Below are 19,555 nucleotides of genomic sequence, written 5' to 3' on the forward strand. Positions count from 1 at the left end.
AAGGACTTCCACCATGGCCTTTTTGGACACTAGGACTTCTAGTGATCGGTTCAAAGGCAAGAAATTACCCAACAGATTTAACATCTATATTCCCTTCAGCCAAGAAACGTTACTTCCAGAATTGCTACAGAAATACCCAAGGAGGCAAACATATATCTGGGTGAGGAGGCCATGGCCATAATAGCGTTTTTTGTTGTAGGGAAAAATCTAAGATGCCTAAATGTTTGTTAATGGGGGGATTGGTTGCATAAATGTTTGTTATCCCTACAACATACTAGGCACTTGTCAAAAAAAGATGAAGTCGTTCTAGGAGGCATGTATAAGGGAGAAAAAATAACCGTTTAAACAAAACCAACCAAACAAAAACTAAAAAAAAAAAAAAAAAAACCCAAATGATCTGTGTGTATATATGTGTGTGCTCACCACTGAAAGAACACACACCTACAGAGGTCCCCTTGGGAAGTGGAATTGGTCACTCTTATGTTCCCTGTACCTGCCACTGTGCCTGGCCTGGGGCGGGTGCCCGGTCAATGAGCAGAGAGATCAGGAAGTTGACTTGTGTGTTCTATACAGTATGTATGACTTCTGCAATTTTCAAAAACAGCAATTAAAAAAAAAAAGACAGAGGAAATGAAGCACTAGGTAGATGCAGAATGAAAACTTTTTTTTTTAATGGAAAGGAATTTAAAGAAGAAAGGAAAAAAATAATGTATTGCTGTCCCCAGGCCCAGGCCTTGATGAGGTGTGAAGCACGCAGAACAGATTAGCCTGGTCTTCTGTCACTGTGGGTGTTTTCTGCACACTTTGCTTTCGGCTCAAAGGACACATCCCACCTGGCCCCAGCTCTGGGCAGGGGTCCTGGCAAGGTCTGCGTCCAGGAAGGCTGCTCCCCGCCCCCCGCCTGTGAACCCCACAAGTAAGCTGGTCACGCCTTCTGCAGCAGCCCATGAGGCGGACCCCGGAACGGCTGGCCCACGGGGAGGCCTGGCACGCTCAGCTGCTGTCTGAGCAGCTGACTCAGGGCAGGGCCTTGGTGGGGGTTCCTCCACAAGCAAGTAGTCTCTGCCGAAGTTAAGTTGGGTTTCCCCCTCTCCCCAAAAGGCACACAGGGGCCGTGTCTTCTGTTCACTGGGTGTCCCGGGCACCCGAGCCCAGGGAAGGCTCCTACTGCTTCAACGTTTGTTAAATGAATGAAGTGACCGTGGACCCCAACTTCTAGACGGGCATCGCAACAAAGAGAGCGATGCATTTACTCTCTAAAGCTAACTTGGTGAAGGGTCAGGGCATTGGATGGGAGATGTACCCTCCATGTGAAGCGTGTCTGTGTTGGGAGCCCCCCCCCGCCGCCGCCCTTGTAAGGCTGTGGCCGTGGACAGAAACCACAACCACGATGGGGAATTCAGAAACCAGGGGCTCTTGAGGTGGGCCCAGTAAGACACCTGGGGAACTTTCCTGCCTTTTTCTCCTGCTTCCGTTTACTCCGTGGCTGCCCCATCTACATTTTTCTCCCTCCTCCCACACTTTTTGTTTATATCGCCTTCTCTGTGCTTGCAGGGGCAGGGGGAGAGGCAGGGGATCTCTGAGAGCAAGACATGTCAGCTGTGGCTTGGAAATCAGCAGTGCAGGGTCACCTGGCTTCCAGGACAGCCGCGACCACGCTGGGAGAGTGGGCCCATCCCAACATGCCTCTATACCTCTCTGTCTTGGCACGTCACTTCTAAGTGCTCCTTGAAGCTGTGCCTTCTGGCAATTCTAAATAATTCCACTCCTTCTTCTACCCCAAGAAGGAAAGAGCTAGAAGAAGTGGATAAAACCCAGTTTAGAAGCTTCTGATCCGAGTAGTCTGGGGGTTAGCCCTGACTCCTTGGTGGGCAGAAGTGCTCGATAGAACTAGGCAAATCCAGCCACTAGCTTTGAGCTGTTTTCCAAGGGGCAGTTCACAGGCACGGAACTGGCCCATGTGACCCATTTCACATACTCCCCTCGGCCCTGCATGGACGATCGCTAGATTAAGGTTGGCCAAAAATTAAAAACCAAGAAAGGTGAAAATATGTCACTTTTCTCGAGTTGTCTAATCAAGGAATCCACGTGTCAGGATCAGATGTCTCTATCGCTGGAAGAGGCCTCGGTGGGTCTTGAGAACGACTTGCCGTGCTACGAACGAGGGAACTAATTTCCAGGGAGGTGAAGGGGCCCAGCCAGGGTAACAGGGGGATGAATACCAGGGACCAAAACTTCCTTGTGCCCGCACGTGGCTGCCCATGCCCTTAGACTCTGCATGCCCTTGCTCTTTGTTTTCCCGACTCGGTGGCTGACGCTATCTATTCTTCGCAATTAGCTTTTTCCTGAGACATAACCTACAGATCCCAAGGGGTTAGCTTGGTCACTGGTACCCAGGTCAAGAAACAGAACAAAACTAGCACACCAGAAGCCCCCTCACGCTTTCTTCTGGTCACTTCCTCCAGGGTAACCACTGTCTTTGAGCTTTGTTTTACTTTTTATTCCAACTTCCTTAATGTAATATGCCGGCCCGACTTTTTTTTTTTTTTTAATCACCGTACAAAGAACATATTTGATGTTGGTTTGAATTCAGAAAGGGGAATCTTTCATATTTCAAGTGAAAAGGGTCCAACTTCCTGGTGGAATTATTCTCAGACCCACTAGTTCCTGAACTGGAGTTTCCTTTTGTCCCCCCAGACCTTTTGAAATTGTGGTTTTCAAACATGTTCCTTAATGGATTGCCACCTTGAACCTCTGTGTTCCAAGAAACACTGGGCATTTCTGAACCAGCTTCCTCCACCTGAAATTCCACACACGAGAAAGCCCCTTTGCTCTCTGTGGGTGGTCTACCCACAAAGTCAGCTGCAGAAAGACAAGGGGCTTGGGGCCTTAGAGGGTAAGAGGCAATGGGAGTGCATTTGGAAAAGCTCTGTGATAGGGCACAGAACTAAGCCAGAGGTGGAAGTGACGGCCTATGGCCTGGCAATTGGACAGGGCAGGCATGTCAGGAGCTTGGATTTAACCCAGCGTGGAGCGTAGACCAATCAGCCAAAGACCAGAAGGGACAAAGTCAGCTTTATTGCCCCACTGTAGAGAGAGGGTTCACAGAGCAGAGGAACTGTGGGCTGTCTCACAAACAGAGGATAAGGGAGCATAATTAGTTATGGGGTTGGGAAAAGGTGACGTGAATACAAAGGCCTGTCTTGATAGGCTCTATGCACAACAGGGCAGTGTGTAAAGGGCTCAGCATCAGCCCAGACTGCAAAGCAGGCTGTTCTGTCTCTGGGACCCTACAGGCTGAGGTAGATGGGGAATGTCGCATCTGATATCTCCTGTCACAAGCTCTGTGTTGGGGAAGGAAGGTGAGCCTGCTTCTCCGATGAGAGTGGGATGTTTCCTTCTCACTGATAGAACTTCAGACTGCAGTGCTCCCGACAGCCTAGGATTTTAGAGAACCAGCTTTCTGTGTGAGTGAGGAAGCAGTCATCATTTGGAGGGAGGTTATTTCGACACTCGACAGCTGACTGTGTCCTGGGGGAGGAATGTCTGTCCTGTTCGCTTTGCGGCTGCTTTATCTGCGTCCGTCATTCCAGCCCGATCAGTGGTGGGACCCGCTGGTCCACTACCAGTGCCTCAAGCTGTACACATTCTTTCACCCAAAACGAGCAAATAAATAAGTAGATGCTCGCATTTCCTCCATGCCATGCTGGGTCGCCCTTGTGAACAAAGGGACTCTGATCTAGTCCTCATAAGCTGCTCCTCTACCTGGACTGCCCTCCCCGGCTGCACATATTCAGGTCCTCACCATCCACGTGAGCCAGTTCAGAAAACCCTTTCCAGTGACAGGTTCCTGGGGACCCAGTGGGAAATGCAGTCTCCCTCCACCAGCTCTCTGGACTTGACCCTTTCCTCTCCTCAAGGCCCTGTCTCGCTTTCCAGCCTGCGTCCTGGCTGTGTCCCCACCCCACCCGTTAGACCTTGACCCTGGCAGACAGCACTCACTCCCTTATAAAAATCACCCATTTCCAGGCCCGTCCTGGAGATGTCCTTGTTTGAGAGGTCTGATGTGGAGCCAGGCAACCGTATCATTTTGAAGTTCGCCAGGTGGTTGGTTCCCTGGCCAGGTCTGGAAGCTGCGGCCCCTGGAGCAGCCAGCGTGGTACCCGGTGTAGAGTGGACATTCATGAGTTCCGGAGGATTCACTGGAATCCAGTTATAGGCACAGCCTCCAAGGCTGAGGGCCACCTTGGTCTGGTCGCCTCCTGCTGCGCCAGCGACCCTCATCCCCAGCGACACATCCTGTGACAGGCCCCTGCTCCCTCCCCGCCACCTTGAGTCTCTTCACTTCACACCCTTTGAGCCTCTCCTGTCCAGCTCACTGCTCCATCCCCAGCATCATCAGATGAACACAGTAACACCCCCAGATTGGAATCATAGCCCCGGATCCCTCGAGAACTTCAGAATCACCTGGGAAGTTCGCTGAAACTGCAGATTCCCAGGCTCCCCAGCAGGACTCAGAGACTCCAGTACGACTGGCACGGGGCCCGGGAATCTGCATTTGAGCCTGCTGTCCAGGTGAGGCTGACGCAGGCAGCTGCGGGCCCCCACGTGAGGAAGACTGGCCACCACCACGGGGCCTCCCCTCCCACGTCCTGGGTCCGCGGTCTGAGCGAAGGGCTGCCAGTCAGGGGTGCAGGGACATGGCCTCCATGCTGTCGGGCTGCCTTTGTTGTGTGAGGGTAACTTGGAACATGATCTGTGGACTCTGCAGTGATGTCTCCTTCCCTTCGCTCTTCTTTGTCTCCCAAGGCCTTCTTCATGATCCCCAGACCTGCTTGGGCCTCGTTGCCAACGCTGCCTTCCCAGGTGTATGACGTACCGGCCCAGAGCTGGGGCCCCCCAGCCCTGAAGGTGAGTGTCGGCCCTGGTCCTGCCCGGCCTGTGGGGTTCCCCATGTCAGGCAGATTGCTGTTCTGCATTCCCGCAAGTGCCGCCAAGCCTCTCCTCTCTCCGCCTCTCCGCTCCCCGCACCTGCACCTGTTGCTGAGCATCTCTTCTCCTCTCCCCACACCTGCACCTGTTGCTGAGCATCTCTTCTCCTCTCCCCACACCTGCACCTGTTGCTGAGCATCTCTTCTCCTCTCCCCACACCTGCACCTGTTGCTGAGCATCTCTTCTCCTCTCCTCACACCTGCACCTGTTGCTGAGCGTCTCTTCTCCTCTCCCCACACTTGCACCTGTGGCCCGTGGATGAGCACACTCGTTCCCTTTGCCAGGACAGACGCCAGGAGCACGGCTACGCCTTGGGCACAAAAGTCTTAAAGATACACATGCAGGACTCGCCTCACTCACCTCACCCTCACCCCAACCCTCTTGACCCTGTCTTTATTGAAAATGGTGACATTTTGTTCATCATGAGTTTCTCACATTGTGATTTTTTTAAGATTTTATTTATTTATTTGGGAGAGAGAGAGAATGAGAGACAGAGAGCACGAGAGGGAAGAGGGTCAGAGGGAGAAACAGACACCCCCGATGATCAGGGAGCCCGATGCGGGGCTCGATCCCACGACCCTGGGATCATGACCTGAGCCGAAGGCAGACGCCTAAGCAACTAAGCTACCCAGGCGCCCCAAGAAGGCATCTTTTTAAAGCAGAGAGTTCGTTGTTGAAAACATAACCACATAAACTTCCACCATGTGAGCATCATGACCAAAAGCCCCAAAGTCTTTGGTGATTTCTATTTTCATTTGGAAAAACAAAACAAAACACTGGAGTGGGCAGAGTTTGCGCAGGAAGGAAAAATGCAAGTTATCCTTTTCTGTCTTTCCCCAGGAGCCAGAGAAGCAGCAGTTATATGATATACCCCCCAGCCCCCAAAAGGCAGGACTTGGTCCCTTGGCCAGCCAACCACATGTAAGTATGACAAGGCACAGAGATCTGATGCTAGGAAAATGTGATCATCCTCTGAGATGTTTTATCAGCTTGGTCAAAATTGGGAATGCAAATCCCTCAGAACAGAGCTTATTTCCTTTGAACCCCTGATGGCAGTGGTGTTCGGGAACAGGGTGAATAATGTGGTTTGGGCAAGTCCCCTATCTTCTCCATGCCTCAGTTTCTCATGACAGACTAATTGTGAGGATTGAGATAATTCTTGTGGAGAACCTTGTACACGTATAGTGTTTGGCACAGAGCAAAAGCTCGGTAGATCTTAGGAAAATTCTCCTTCTTCTTCTTCTTCTTCTTCTCCTTCTCCTTCTCCTTCTCCTTCTTCTTCATCTTCTTCTTCTGTACCTCAGAGATATGTTGTGTTAAGGTAGATTTTTATTTGTTTATAGGGGACATGTCTTAATTTGAAAATCTGGAATCCATGTTCGTTGTCAAATTGTCACACATTTACAATACATAGACCTGTGCCCAAGTTTTTTTGGGGAAGGCCTTAAAAAACAGATGGCATCTCTGAAGTGTTGTGAGGGATGCATAGGCGTTTGTTAGAGGGTAAGGGGCGGGTCAGGAGGGCATGTAGAACAGAAGGACTGGTTTGGGGAAAATGAACTATAGTGGACTAAGGGAGCACTCTGAGTTCAGGGAAAGGTGAACCACTGGGGTGACTGGACCCACAAGGAGGCTGGTGGCCGCCGTGGTGGGGAAGCTTAAAGGTGGGTACAACCAGATGATGAAGGGTCTTCAGTGATTATGGCAATGGGGAGCCACTGAAGGTGCTTGAGGAGGGGAGCGACAATCAGATCTGTAAGAAGCACAGTATCCAGCACTTAGTAGGTCCTCAGTGTAAATGCACCTTTGTCAAATGAGTTGCTCAAACCCTCTTTTTATTGCTACTGACCTGGGCCTTTTTGTGTGGTTCTTCACAGGGGCAGAGCGCTCCCCTGGTGTCAGCAATCACCGTGAGGCAAGGCGGCTATAACACGTTACCGAGCCCCCAGAAATCCGAATGGATTTATGACACACCAGTGTCTCCAGAAAAAGCCAATGGCAGAAATGTATCTTTGAGCAGCTTTGTGGAAGAATCAGAGCCCCACACTCCCCCCAGGTATATGTCCAGCTTCCAGAATCCTCTGAACAGCAAAGCAAGGTCCCTCTATCCACACCTGCATAAAAATGTGCCCATGCAGAAAAAACTCAGCCTTCCAGAAATCCCTTCTTATAAATCCCTGGCACCCAGGGACACATTTCCCTTGGACAAGGGTGCTGGCTACAAGGTGCCTCCAAGCTTTCTGAACCCCCGCGTGGAACAGAAGGACACCAAGCCAAACATTTATGACATCCCTAAAGTGATGCTGAGCGGCCCCCAGGCCGTGAACGAGCTGGCGAGAGTCAACGGGGCCCCGGAGAATGCCCTGGACCACAGCTCCTCATTGTTCTCTGGCCAGGCCCCTTCGCTGTCTCTGGAACCGGACAGGTTGTCCGTTTCCAGTTCTGACAGCAGAGCCAGCGTTGTCTCCTCGTGCTCTTCCTCGTCCATGGAATCCTCTTCTAGCTCCTGCTCGGAGGAGTCAGGAAAGGAGCTCTCCTTGGACCCGGACTTGGCCAGAGAGACAGTAGCGTCTCTGCAGCACAAGGTGGCTGGCGCTGTCGCCAGCCTGATGCTCTTCGTCAGCAGGAAGTGGAGGTTCAGAGACTACCTCGAGGCCAACCTCAGCGCCATCCGTAGTGCCGCAGACCACGTGGAAGAATCTTTGAGAGCATTCCTGGATTTTGCCCGCGGGGTCCGGGGGACTGCCTGTAACCTCAGCGACACTAACCTTCAGGCCAGAATTAGGGACCAGCTACAGACCATCTCCAATTCCTACCAGATCCTGCTTGGAACAAAGGAAAGCCTGGATAGCTGCAATTGGTCCTTGGAAGTCCTTGTGACGGACAAAGTCCAAAACAGCCTGGATGACCTCGAGAGATTTGTCATGGTGGCACGGATGGTCCCAGAAGACATCAAGAGGTTTGCCTCCATTGTCATTGCCAATGGGAAGCTCCTTTTCAAGCAGAACTGTGAAAAGGAAGATACCTTGGAAATGACCCCCAATGCACAGTTGGAGCTTGCAAAATGCATCCAGCCTCCCCAAAGGGAAATTGAATCCTACCAAAGAAGTGCTCCTTTTAATAAACAAAAGGAAAGTGAACATTCCCCTGAGCTACTAAAGAAAAACGGGACAATTATCTGCGAACTGGTGAGTTCAGGGTGGTATAATAGAAGGAGCCTTTCAAATTTCATCTGGAGGGGTCGCCCATAAATTAGATGCTAAGAGCCTTTCACTAAGTGTTAGATAGTTCAATAATTGGATATTGAAAGATAATGATCTTTCAATGATTTTTGAGAGACATTGGTTCCAGTTTAAAAAATTAAAATTCATGAAAGTAATGTTCTAGATGAAATCTTATTAAGAAGTAAGATAAACACTTTAATATTAAGGCACTTGGGGATGTCTTCTGGAAACTCCCAAGGGGTTTATCTCTAATACTAGGGTTAGGAAGGACTTCGAAAACCTTTCGAAATCTTTCCTTGAGCACCTTTTTTAAATCTCACCCCCCAGTTTCCTTGCATTTTTGAAAGTTGTTGATTTAGTCATTGCCTCTGTGTTTCTTAGAAACAGAAGAGGAAGTGTAAACACGCTTCCAAATTGTGCATGGTCTGAGCAGCCTCCAGACTGCAGTTACTGTTAGAAATTCTTTGCTGCATGTGTTCAGATGCTGTAGAAAGAGAACCTCTGGTTCAAGGATTGCAAGTGCCAAGAGGCACGGCCCGTAACCTGGGGACAACATGACTTGGCCCTTTTAGCCCCAGTCTTGTGTGGTATTCTGTTAAAATGCCTGCTGGTTGGTGTAACAGCTTTCGCACATTCTAGAGAAGCTAGAAACGTGGGTATTTTTCATTCCCTAATTTAAAAATATAGACATAGATATAAAGAGGTATACTATACACAAATATAAATGTATATATACAATTTTTTAAAAACTCATGTGTCCAGAGTGCCTGGGTGGCTCAGTCTGTTAGGCGTCTGCCTTCGGCTCAGGTCGGTCCTGGGATCGAGCCCCGCGTCAGGCTCCCTGCTCAGCAGAGAGCCTGCTTCCCCCTCTCCCTCTGCCTGCCGCTCTGCCTACTTGTGCTCTCTCTCTAGCTCTCTGTTAAATAAATAAAAACCTTTAAAAAATGTTAAAAAAATAAAAAACTCATGTGTCCTTGTATCAAGTCATGTTGGTAGGCAAAATTCAGCCCTGGGTCTTGCAAAGTCTCCTTTGTTGAAAAAAAGGCATCAGCCCTCTGAAACTAATAATATACTATATGTTAATTAACTGATTTTAAATTAAAAATAAAGCATCCGGAGGCAGAACCATTGACAGAAATATAAAGAGAAATGCTCAAGTTTTAAAGTGGACTTAAATACCTCTGTACAGTGTAAAAACCACTCACATTGGTAATTGGAAGGGATTTTATTTTTCAGAAGCTGCCTAACCTAGAAGAGACAGAAAAACCCATCTTGGAAGGAAGGTTGGATGAAAACAAACACTTCGAAGGACAGGTAAGTGATAGGGCTGGCTCTCCCGGCCTTCTGACCCATACACTTTATCACTCGAGATGTCTCCTGCTATGAAGAAGTCGGCATTCTAGCCATGACCCCTTTGGGAGTAGATGTTTTTGTGACAGTTTTTCCTGTTTGCAGTAGAAGGAGCCCCGAACAAGTCCAGTGAACCCCAGTATGTGGAGCACGATTCTTGAACCATTAGTGACATAGTTCTCGGTGGTCTGCCGGTTTATCACGGGTGGGACTGACATGGCCTTTGATGGCCTGGACTCACGTTCCCTTTGACATCCTCTTTTGATGCTTCTGATTACAAGAGAAAAACTGTTTTGGTTTGGGGCTTGTGTATCATCAACACCTCTTTGACACTCGATGTTCTTCCTTCTTTTTTAGTCAAAGATGTTATCGTTGTGCTTATTTTTTTGGTTACCTTCTACTTGTGGCAAATGACAATGATTTTCCAGTTACCAATCTGAAGAGTTTCCATTAAACTAATATAAGTAAAACCAGTGGATTCCTTTAAAGACAAAGATGAAGCAAGTCAGGTTAAGAGGGAGGCAAAAAGGGCATAACTTGTGAAGATTGTCTGAATACCTGAAGCCTGGGGATCAGTGAAGCAGATTAACTCCCTGGCTGGGGGTGGGTGGGGGTGGAGGAGGGAAGGACAGAGATGTCTCATGACATGGACAAGATCGTTCATCTTCTCAGGGGCGAACTGGAACGAGATCCCTAGGCTAGAAGTCCTAGGTCAGGGAGCCAGCATGGTCAGGTCCTGGGGAGGGCTCCCCTCTGTCTTCTAATTGTGTCCTCTCATGGCAGAGAGCAGAGAAAGAAAATGAGCTCTGACAAGGGCATAATCCCATCAGGGGCCCCACCCAATCCCAGGTACCTCCCAAGGGCTCACCTCCTGCTACCTTCACGTAACAGGGTAGAGTTTCAACGTACGAAGTTGGGGGCACAAAAGTCAGACCCTCTCACACTGTCTGAGTGCTTCCAGGCTGTGAGTTTTTGAGATCGCAGGTGGATGAGAGAGAGAGCAGTTTAACGAAAAGACTTAAGAATCCAGACTTAGCCGACTCAGCTTAGAGCTCCGGCTCTTCATTTTGCTACATGAATGACCACGGGCAGCCCCCTCACTTCAGAGAACACCAGTCTCTCCACCTCTCCTAACAAAAGGGCTTTGGGTGTTTACCCGGAGGGGTTGCCACTAAGTTAGATGCCATGAACCTTTCAACAGTGCCTTCCTTGGCTTTGGGAAGACATTGGTTCCACATTTCAGAAAATACAACTCGTGGAAGTAAAATTCTAGATGAAATCTTACTAGCAAGTTGGAGAAATATAATATTAAGGCAGATAGGTCAGCATATCTGGATTTCTTCTAGAAATTTTGGGGGCTCAGGTTTACTGCCGATGTTGGAATTAGAAAGGATTTTTTTTTAATCCTTTAAAATCTGTTCTTTGAGTAAATTTTAAAATCTCACCATCAAGTTTTCTTTTATTTTTTCAAAGATTTTATTTATTTATTTGTCAGAGAGAGAGAGAGAGAGAGCACAAACTGGGGGAGTGGCAGGCAGAGGAAGAAGCAGGCTCCCCGCTGAGCAGGGAGCCCAATGCAGGCCTTGATCCCAGGACCCTGGGATCATGACCTGAGTGGAAGCAGACGCTTAACCGACTGAGCCACCCAGGTGTCCCTCTTTTATTTTTTTTTAAAGTTATAGATTTAGTCATTGTCAATGTGCTTCTTGGAATGGGCTGCTAATGGTTTGTTGAGAGTATTGAATAAGATTTTATATATTTAACATGTCAGTTATAGAGACAACACAATAGGTAAGATTGTATATATAAATACGATAATTTGTATGTAACAGTGTTTTGAAAAGATTAATTTGGTAGGCGGATGGTGCACTGTGGGGCATCCCAAACAAAACTGTATTTTTTTCTTATAAACAGTCTAGAAAATTGAGCAAAACAGGAAACAGGAGACAACCACAGCCTGGTGATCAAATCTGTCTCTTATCAATTGTTTTCTTCCCGTTTCCAGAATCCTAGCTCTCTCATCCCACAGCCTTTGAGTCAGCAGAAGCCCGAGAAGCGATTCCACCTTTCTGAACACTGCCGGCTCTATTTTGGGGCGCTCTTCAAAGCCATCGGTGTATTTAACAGCAGCCTCAGCAACAGGCAGCCCCCCGAGATCTTCATCACGCAGAGCAAGCTGGTCATCATGGTGGGGCAGAAGCTGGTGGACACGCTGTGCAAAGAGACACAGGAGAGAGACGTGCGCAACGAGATTCTCTGTGGCAGCAATCACCTTTGCAGCCTGCTCAAGAACCTCGCGTTGGCCACCAAGCACGCCGTGCTCAAGTACCCCAGCCCTGCAGCCCTGGGGCACCTCCAGGCCGAGGCCCAGAAGCTGGAGCAACACACTCGGCAATTCAGAGGGACGTTGGAATGAGCCTCCTGCCCCCTCTTTCTCCCTCCCTAAGGTTAACCTCTTAGCTTCTGCTTCCTAGCCCCAACCTGTGCAACTCTGTCCTACGGGCAAAGCCAACCTAGGGATGCACTGATGGGCGGAAGCTGGTATTACCAAGTGGTTAAACAAGCCCAGGACATTGGCTTATGCCACAGAGAGCCAGGTATTAAGAAAGAACCTTGCTAAGTTTTTTAGCATAGCATGTGGGGTCAGTGTATGAAGTGATGTTATAGAAACCAATTTTATATTGGTTGAATGTATGCCTGCTTTAAACTCATTCATTCAACACTTATTTATTGGGCATCTACTTATGTCAGATTCTAGGTGCTGGGCATATAGCAGTGAAGCAAACAAAGGCCTTGTCCTCAGGGAGCTTACCATCTAGTGGGGAGATAGGCGATAAGTGATGAAGAATTACATACACAATATGTCAGGTGCTAGGGAGACAGTAAGGGAGGAGAGACTTATTTTCAAGTGATGAATTTCTGTTGCATCTGTTAGCAAATGTGATAAGTTTTTCATTTTGGACTGAATTAATTTTGTGAGATTTGGTACAAATTCTGTATCTGCATCTTATACAACATATATATATGTATATATAACATATGTGTGTATATATATATATATATATGCAATATATATTTTTTATTTTATCTTAACCGAGCTAAAGATACATGTTATATTTACAACATAACATGTTCTGTTGGATTCCTTATTAATTTATTTTGTATATAATAGTCGATGTTGATAAATTCAGTATGTTTACTCAGAAAAGGCTTGTACTTCAACAGTCTCAAATCTGTTACCATTTATAAAGTTATGTAAATATAATCATGAATTAAAGCATTCTTTGTAGCAATCCTTTGGAAGAGCTGATGATCCATGTCACCCAGGTTCTGATGCCAAAGCAAAGCCACCAATGTTTCCTTTTCTTATTCAAATGCTTCCCCCAAAGTGTGCAGGGAGATGCAGTAGACGCCAAGTGCTCATGCACAAAGCGAGTATGGCAAAACCGAAGCCATCACTCATGGTGGCAACCAGAAGGGGTGGTGCAGACAGGATATCCATTGCTGGGCACAGATCTGAAAGTGGTGCAGAGCTCCCCTCAAGACAAACCACCTTCTCTTCCTTTCCTTGCAGCTGGGTCTTCAGCTCATGTTGCTATGGTTACATCATCTTTACTTCACTTCAAGTGAAAGGTCCATGTCTCCTACATACATCTCAACCACTAAACACCTTTGTAGCCTGGAATCAGCAGCCTCAGGCTGGAAGTCATCTGAAATGTCACCAGCCTGCCTGCTACTCGGCACTTAGTAGGCACTTCTAAATGGTTGGCTGTTAGAAAGCTGATTATTTTCACCGAGTTACTCCTAGGGCCTCTAAAGAAAGATCGCATCTTTGTGAGGCTTGCTTGGTTCTCTAATTTAGAACAGAGAGGCCACATTCTTTGAACAGCTGTGATCTGTATCGGTTAGGACTCCTTCTGTTGCAAGTGATCAAAAACCATATCCACTCTTTCTTAAGCAATAAAGGAAATTAATTGACTCAAGTATCTTAAAATAACCCAGGGGCAGACCGGGTTCAAGGCCGGCCGGTGTGGGTGCCCAGTTTCTCAGTCCCACTTTCTCTGTGTTAATTCTCATGATTGCAATGTGGCTGCCCCAGGTTATGTCCTTGGTTTGTGGCCAGAAGAGAAGAAAGAGGCTTGATTCTGCTTGGACTAGCTTACAGCAGGTGCCTGCCCCTGAAAGCCCCACAACAAGGAGGGCATGTAGTACCCAGGTTGACCTAGACTTGGGATTCACTCCTCCACACAGGCACATGTGTGCGTGCGTGTGCGCACGCGCGCGCACACACACACACACATATACACACACACACTCCCATGTGTCCTGAGAGAGGGAAAGAATAGCCCTGCCAAGAACTATGACATGTCTGAGATCCCCCTACTTTAAATTAACAAGTTAGCCTGCCAATTTCATGGGTGTTGCAAGAAGACAGAAGATTCTGGGATCAGAGACTATGTCTCGGGCCCCCAAGACCACGGCTAGGTCCAATGATTCACAAGAAGGAATCCCAAGACACAGCATTATGTTCGTACTCATGGCTCTGATCTATTACAGTGAAAAGAGACAGCAAAGGGAAAGGCTCAAAGGTTCAGTACAAAGGAAGTCAGGCTCAGGTGGCCAGGAGTCCTCTCTCCCTGGTCACACGGGACACTTTTAATTCCCTCCGCAACAAATTGTGACAGCACCTGTGAGATGTTGCCAGCCAGGGAAGGTCATGAGAGTCTCCCATCCAGGGTTTCCATGGGGCTGATCATGTAGGCAGCCTGTACATGGCACAGCCCCGAATTCCAGACTCTCGAAGGCAAGCAGGTGTCCAGCATGAACCACATTATTTGCACAAACAGCTTAGGCACGCTGACCCATTCTCATCAATTCTGGGGATGGTGGGAACCTTCCCCCAATCCAGGTTTTTATAAACAACCAAAGGCCAAGCTTGCAAGCCAGCCTTTCCAAGGATATTATTGATGCCTGCTATGTTAACTCTTCCTCCCAGAGGCAAAGGATTTTCCTTACAGCCTTGCAAGCAGCTTATGCTTCATCTTTATATCATTTCCACCTTAACCCAAGTCCCAGGGCAGAGCAAAAGAGGGCGCAGGTGAGGCTATGCACACACTGAGTTTGTGTCAAAGCCAAAGAACTCAGCATAGGCAGCCCCAGTCTTTCCTAATGGTCTCTGCGAAAACCTGACCAAGTCTTGCCTCAGAGTGAGACATTGCCTCCAGTGATACTGGACAGCAAACATACCTGCCTTTCTGCTCTGGAGAGAGACATGATCTCTGTCTTCCCAGGGTGTTTGCTAAAAAACACCTTGAAGAGGTAATTCAGAACAAAATGTCATCAATGCCTCTGCTCAAAGGACATGAAAAAATGCAAAGGCCCCAAGAACTGTGTCCCAGCAGGGGCTCCAACCCAAGTTGGGAATGTTGTTGCAAGAAGGGCAGGGAGGGGTGGGGGGGGGGATGTTGCAGGGAGGCACCAGGACCTGTTTAGTCCAACCGGCAAGATGATTTTTGCACCATAGTAATAACAACAGCACGTATTTATTAAGTGATTACTACATTCCAGACCCTGTTCTGATGCTTTAGTTAGTTGTTTTAACTCTTTTCGTCCTTCATATGTGAGAGGCTCTAACAGGTAATCACAGATCCCTATTGCTTTCAGAATACTATAGATGTATGTATGTAGATTAGCAGGTAGATAAACATATATGGAAACATATCTGTCTATATTTTTTTTGTCTCTTACATGTATTTTGAGACGAGTTCAAACCAAGGGCCTTTGTTGACAAAGTACAAAACCATTGGGTTGAAAATAATAAAAGCTGCTGTTCTTAGCTAAATGTGTTTCCTTCCTTTTTTTTTTTTTGAAAGAGGGCAGTTATGAGATGAGTTTCCTCTAATTCGATAAGATAATTACTTCTGAAAAACATTTAAAAGAAGAATATCGCATTTTTTAACTTTTAGCAATGTTTTGCTAAGTAGTTTTCTTTCGTGCCTAGAATTCTGTGCTGCTTCCTTTCAAGGTAGGAAGAGGAAATGGTGGGTGGTGTGGTGGTGGTAGCAACTTGACCTCAATTAAGTTAAATTTCATCAGGAGGATGGAAGTGGTGAGGAGCCTAGTTGAGAGATCTTCCAGTGTGACAAGCCCTGGGGAGCTGGGTTTCTAGTTTGGGGACAACTATCCTTTTTTTAAAAAAATAAAACATCTTTTTAAAACTTTATATTCTCCCCAAGGATGCACCCAGGTCTCCAAAGGCTGCCCATTTACAAAAGTTGCCCGTTTGTGTAGGTGATTGGCTAATGTCTTTTTCCTTTCATTCATTCATTAAACAAATATTCAGTGTGCATCTCCTATCTACCTGGCCTCTACTGATCACTAGAGGAACTGCGGGGGATAAATGAAAGCTTCTGCACTTTGCAGCCTTCATTCCAGCTGAGGCGGGTGGGAAACCAGGGCCAAGAAGAGGTGGGGTGAGTAAGGCACTCTCCTTAAAATCAAAATATAAGGGGGCACCCAAAAACTTAATAATCAAGATACATTGTATTTTGATGCAATGTTTTATTTTTTTATTTTTTTAAAGATTTTATTTATTTGAGAGAGAGAATGAGAGATAGAGAGCACGAGAGGGAAGAGGGTCAGAGGGAGAAGCAGACTCCCCGTTGAGCAGGGAGCCAGATGCGGGACTCGATCCCGGGACTCCAGGATCATGAGATCATGACCGGAGCCAAAGGCAGTCGCTTAACCAACTGAGCCACCCAGGCGCCCTGATGCAGTGTTTTAAAAAAATCACAATCATTGTAAAGATGTCCATGTAGAACAAGGTAACAAAATTTAAATTTAAAACATGAGGTCAGTGGCGGTAAGTGCAATGAAGAAATTAAGGTGGGGGTGGTGGGTGGATGAATGGAGGGAGGGTGATCTTTTGCTGGGAGAGGTCGGGGAAGGAGCTCGGCAGAGACACCGCCCCCTCCCGCCAGGAGCAGACGTTGAGTCACTCAAGGGAGACAGCCTAGAAAACAGTGGGAAAAGAGTGTTCCTGGAGAGGGAACCGTGAGGCAAGTACCCAGAAGTGGAAATGAACCTGGAGCTCTCAAGGGAGAGATGGGGTCAGTGTGGCTGGAACCAAGAGAGGGAAGGGAAAGCGGGTAACATGCTCTGGGATGGGTAGCCCGAGGCCAGTTCATGGAAGGCCTGTGTATTCCTGAGATATGTTTAGCTTCCCTAAAACTGCAAACTAAAAGTAATTTTTTTTTTGTCTTGAATTATGTCAGGATTAATTACTTCTAGTTGTCCACTTTATTTGACTTTAACCCTCTTTGGGACATCCTCAGAAGTGTAACCATACATAATGGTTGAGACTCTTGAAGAATCCTAACACACAGTCGTTTGTTGTTGTTTTTTTCATGCTAACTCTTAACATGAGTCACTCTGCCTGTCTGCCTTGTCCAGACAGAATTGTAAACTCCAGCTATGGGAGAGCGCATGGGCAGCACTCACCGGAAATCAAACCCTCAAGTTTCGGAAGGCTGAAACATTTGGGAAAGATTGTAACGGGCAGTAGGAGCACTTAGAGTACTTGTTCTTAGCTTGGGCCTCAGCGGGTGATGCATGAAATACATAGATATGGAAACAGTAGCAAAATTTTCCATGTGTACCACTGCATATTTTTCTGGGGAATAAGTCCAAAGTTTTCATCAAATTCTCTATCAAGTCCAATAACCCCAAAGAGGTTAAGAAATACTGGTTTTGCCAGAGGATGATGGTTTTCTCTTTCCTGGTTTTATTCCTCTCCTGCCCTTTAAATCCACAGTTTGACTGGGGCAAAGTTGTCACCAAAGATCCTTGTAAGGGACGAAGTTGTCACCAAAGATCCTTGTAAGGGAATATCCTGTCTCAGTTCACTCAGCAAAGGCAGTGGAAAGCAATGGCAGCTAATGATGTCAGTGTGTTTACTGTGCTGAGAACAAAATGGCTCAAATCACGGAAAGCCCTGAGTACAGGACCTGATACTCTCAGCCAGCTCTCAACACAAATTAGTTGCCGTTGATGATACTAACTCTACAAAAGCTTAAGCTGTGTATCGTCTGCAGCACACAGTAGCCTAAAAACCAGTATTCTAAATGAGGAAACCAAGGAGGAAGAGGAAAAAAAAAAAATTCAGCTGCCGGAGAGCTTCAACATCACCCAGTTGGCCTTGCTGGGCATCACAGCAGCTTTTGGGGAGAGGTTAAAGAACAAGGCATTTGTAGTCACATGGGCCTCATCTGAGAAAGCCTCTCATCTTGTACTCCTTTTACTCAACTGCTGTGGGCCCCTGACCCAAGACTGTACACCTCAGTCTCAGGTTTCTCATTTGGAAAATGGAAGGCATTATATCCCCTACCTCCCCTACCTCCTAAATTATGAAGACAGAGGAAACAATGCTCCAAATCTCCCAATGCACAGTCATGGTTTAATAAAGAGTGGTTATTTTTATTTTCATTTCTCCAAATGAAATCGGGGAGGGGAAGACTGAGTCTCCAGAAAAGAGCATTGGTTTGAAAGTCTGTCTGAAGATCTTTGCATTTATGCTATTTTCTAACTTGATTTTCTGTCCTTTGGGGACAGAGGGGGGAAAACTAATATTGTAACCCAGTCTCAGCTCTCCCTCTTACTAGCTGTGGGACCTTGGGCAAGTCCTTTGATCTTTCCCAGCTTCTATTTCCTTATTTGTAAATGGATTCTCATAGTACTAATCAGTTTTAGGGTCTGCCAAAACTGGACTTGTCACCCTCCTTGAATATGTCAGTACTTCCTTTTTGGTTTATTGAGGAAATGAATATTGAGTGTGCCAAAGGTTCTTCCATGCACTGGGGACACAATGGGGACTAAAGCGAAGTCCCTACCCTCACAGACTTTACAATATCTGTGACTGGTATAAAAATAAATCATAAGGCAATGAGAGACCAACAAATTAAAGGATTTATTTTCTTTTAATTCCCATTAATTGCAGTAACAGATAATCCAATGTTACAATCCGTGAAGTTTTCATGTCCACATATTTTCTGTTCCCAACTGGGGAATATTTTCAGGTTTTGGTTTTTTTTTTTTTTATGTCTCATTTTGGTCAGCAAGGTGACATCCAATTATGTAGGTCCACCTTACTCGCTGTGGTTAGACTTTCCCCTCATATTTATAATAATTAAAGGAACAACTAGAAATATAGTCAAGAGCATAGAAGCAGACAGCCATGGATTTTAGGAGGGGTTTTGCAAGGGATTTGAGTTCTCGTTACAGACGTAGTACAACCTGTCTCTCGGAAAAGGCAGGTAAACATCAGTGTGGCTTTTATACCTGCCCCTGTTCAGTATACCTGATTTAAAAAAAAAAAAATAAAGGAGTCTGCGAATCAAATACGTGCACATACAGACACCTTGCAACTTTTCCTCTATAGACCGTATGCATGGCAGTGTCAAAATTTCAGGCCTTAGAGAATCTTACTTCCCCCGCCGAATCTCCTATAACACCACTTCACAGGATTTGTTGTGAGTGCAGAAGTCACCGTGGTGCTCCATAAAAAGTTCTCACTTAAAAACCTAATTATCTGAAGTAACAGATGCCATTCACCTGCCTCGTTAATCGCATTAACAAAATGCGGCCCTTTCCCTCGCCGCGCTCAGAGCGCCGGGGATGTGCCAGACCCACAGTCAGACACACTGGGGTGGGACGGGGCCCAAGAACGGGGGGTGCTCTTGAGTCACCCCTAACCCCGAGGCGCGGCGAGCGATCGCCACGGTGCGGCAGAAACCCTGCACCCACCGTAAGGAGGAAGGAACGGGCCGGGCCGGGAGATGCCGACGCTCCGCCAGCCCCTGTGCGTGCAAGGACTGGCTGGAGCTCCGGCAGCCCTAGCCGCGGGGCCTCGCCCAGCGCCCAGCGACGCTCTCCATGGCAACCGGGGCTTGGCAACGGATCCGCCCCATGCGTCACGGCGGGCGTGTTGCGTC

At 47.2% G+C, this 19,555-nt stretch overlaps 1 protein-coding gene across 2 annotated transcripts in view; it reads left to right on the plus strand.

The window, feature by feature from the left end:
- CASS4 (Cas scaffold protein family member 4) overlaps positions 1-15,000 on the plus strand; it is a 34,906-nt gene extending 19,906 nt beyond the window's left edge. Inside the window, exons 3-7 of one of the 2 annotated variants that reach the window (XM_028089180.2) lie at positions 4,810-4,911; positions 5,833-5,913; positions 6,870-8,180; positions 9,453-9,530; positions 11,572-15,000. In XM_028089180.2, the coding sequence (XP_027944981.1) occupies positions 4,810-4,911; positions 5,833-5,913; positions 6,870-8,180; positions 9,453-9,530; positions 11,572-11,982 (1,983 nt within the window). In that variant the 3' untranslated portion in view covers positions 11,983-15,000. The remainder of the gene's footprint in view (positions 1-4,809; positions 4,912-5,832; positions 5,914-6,869; positions 8,181-9,452; positions 9,531-11,571) is intronic. The other variant, XM_088026811.1, reaches the window with a different exon arrangement.
- Positions 15,001-19,555: the final 4,555 nt, after the last annotated feature.

Source organism: Eumetopias jubatus, unplaced genomic scaffold (assembly GCF_037043125.1).
Source record: "Eumetopias jubatus isolate StellerSeaLion01/CBP00866 unplaced genomic scaffold, mEumJub1_p1.0 scaffold_9, whole genome shotgun sequence".
NCBI classification, from domain to species: domain Eukaryota; kingdom Metazoa; phylum Chordata; class Mammalia; order Carnivora; family Otariidae; genus Eumetopias; species Eumetopias jubatus.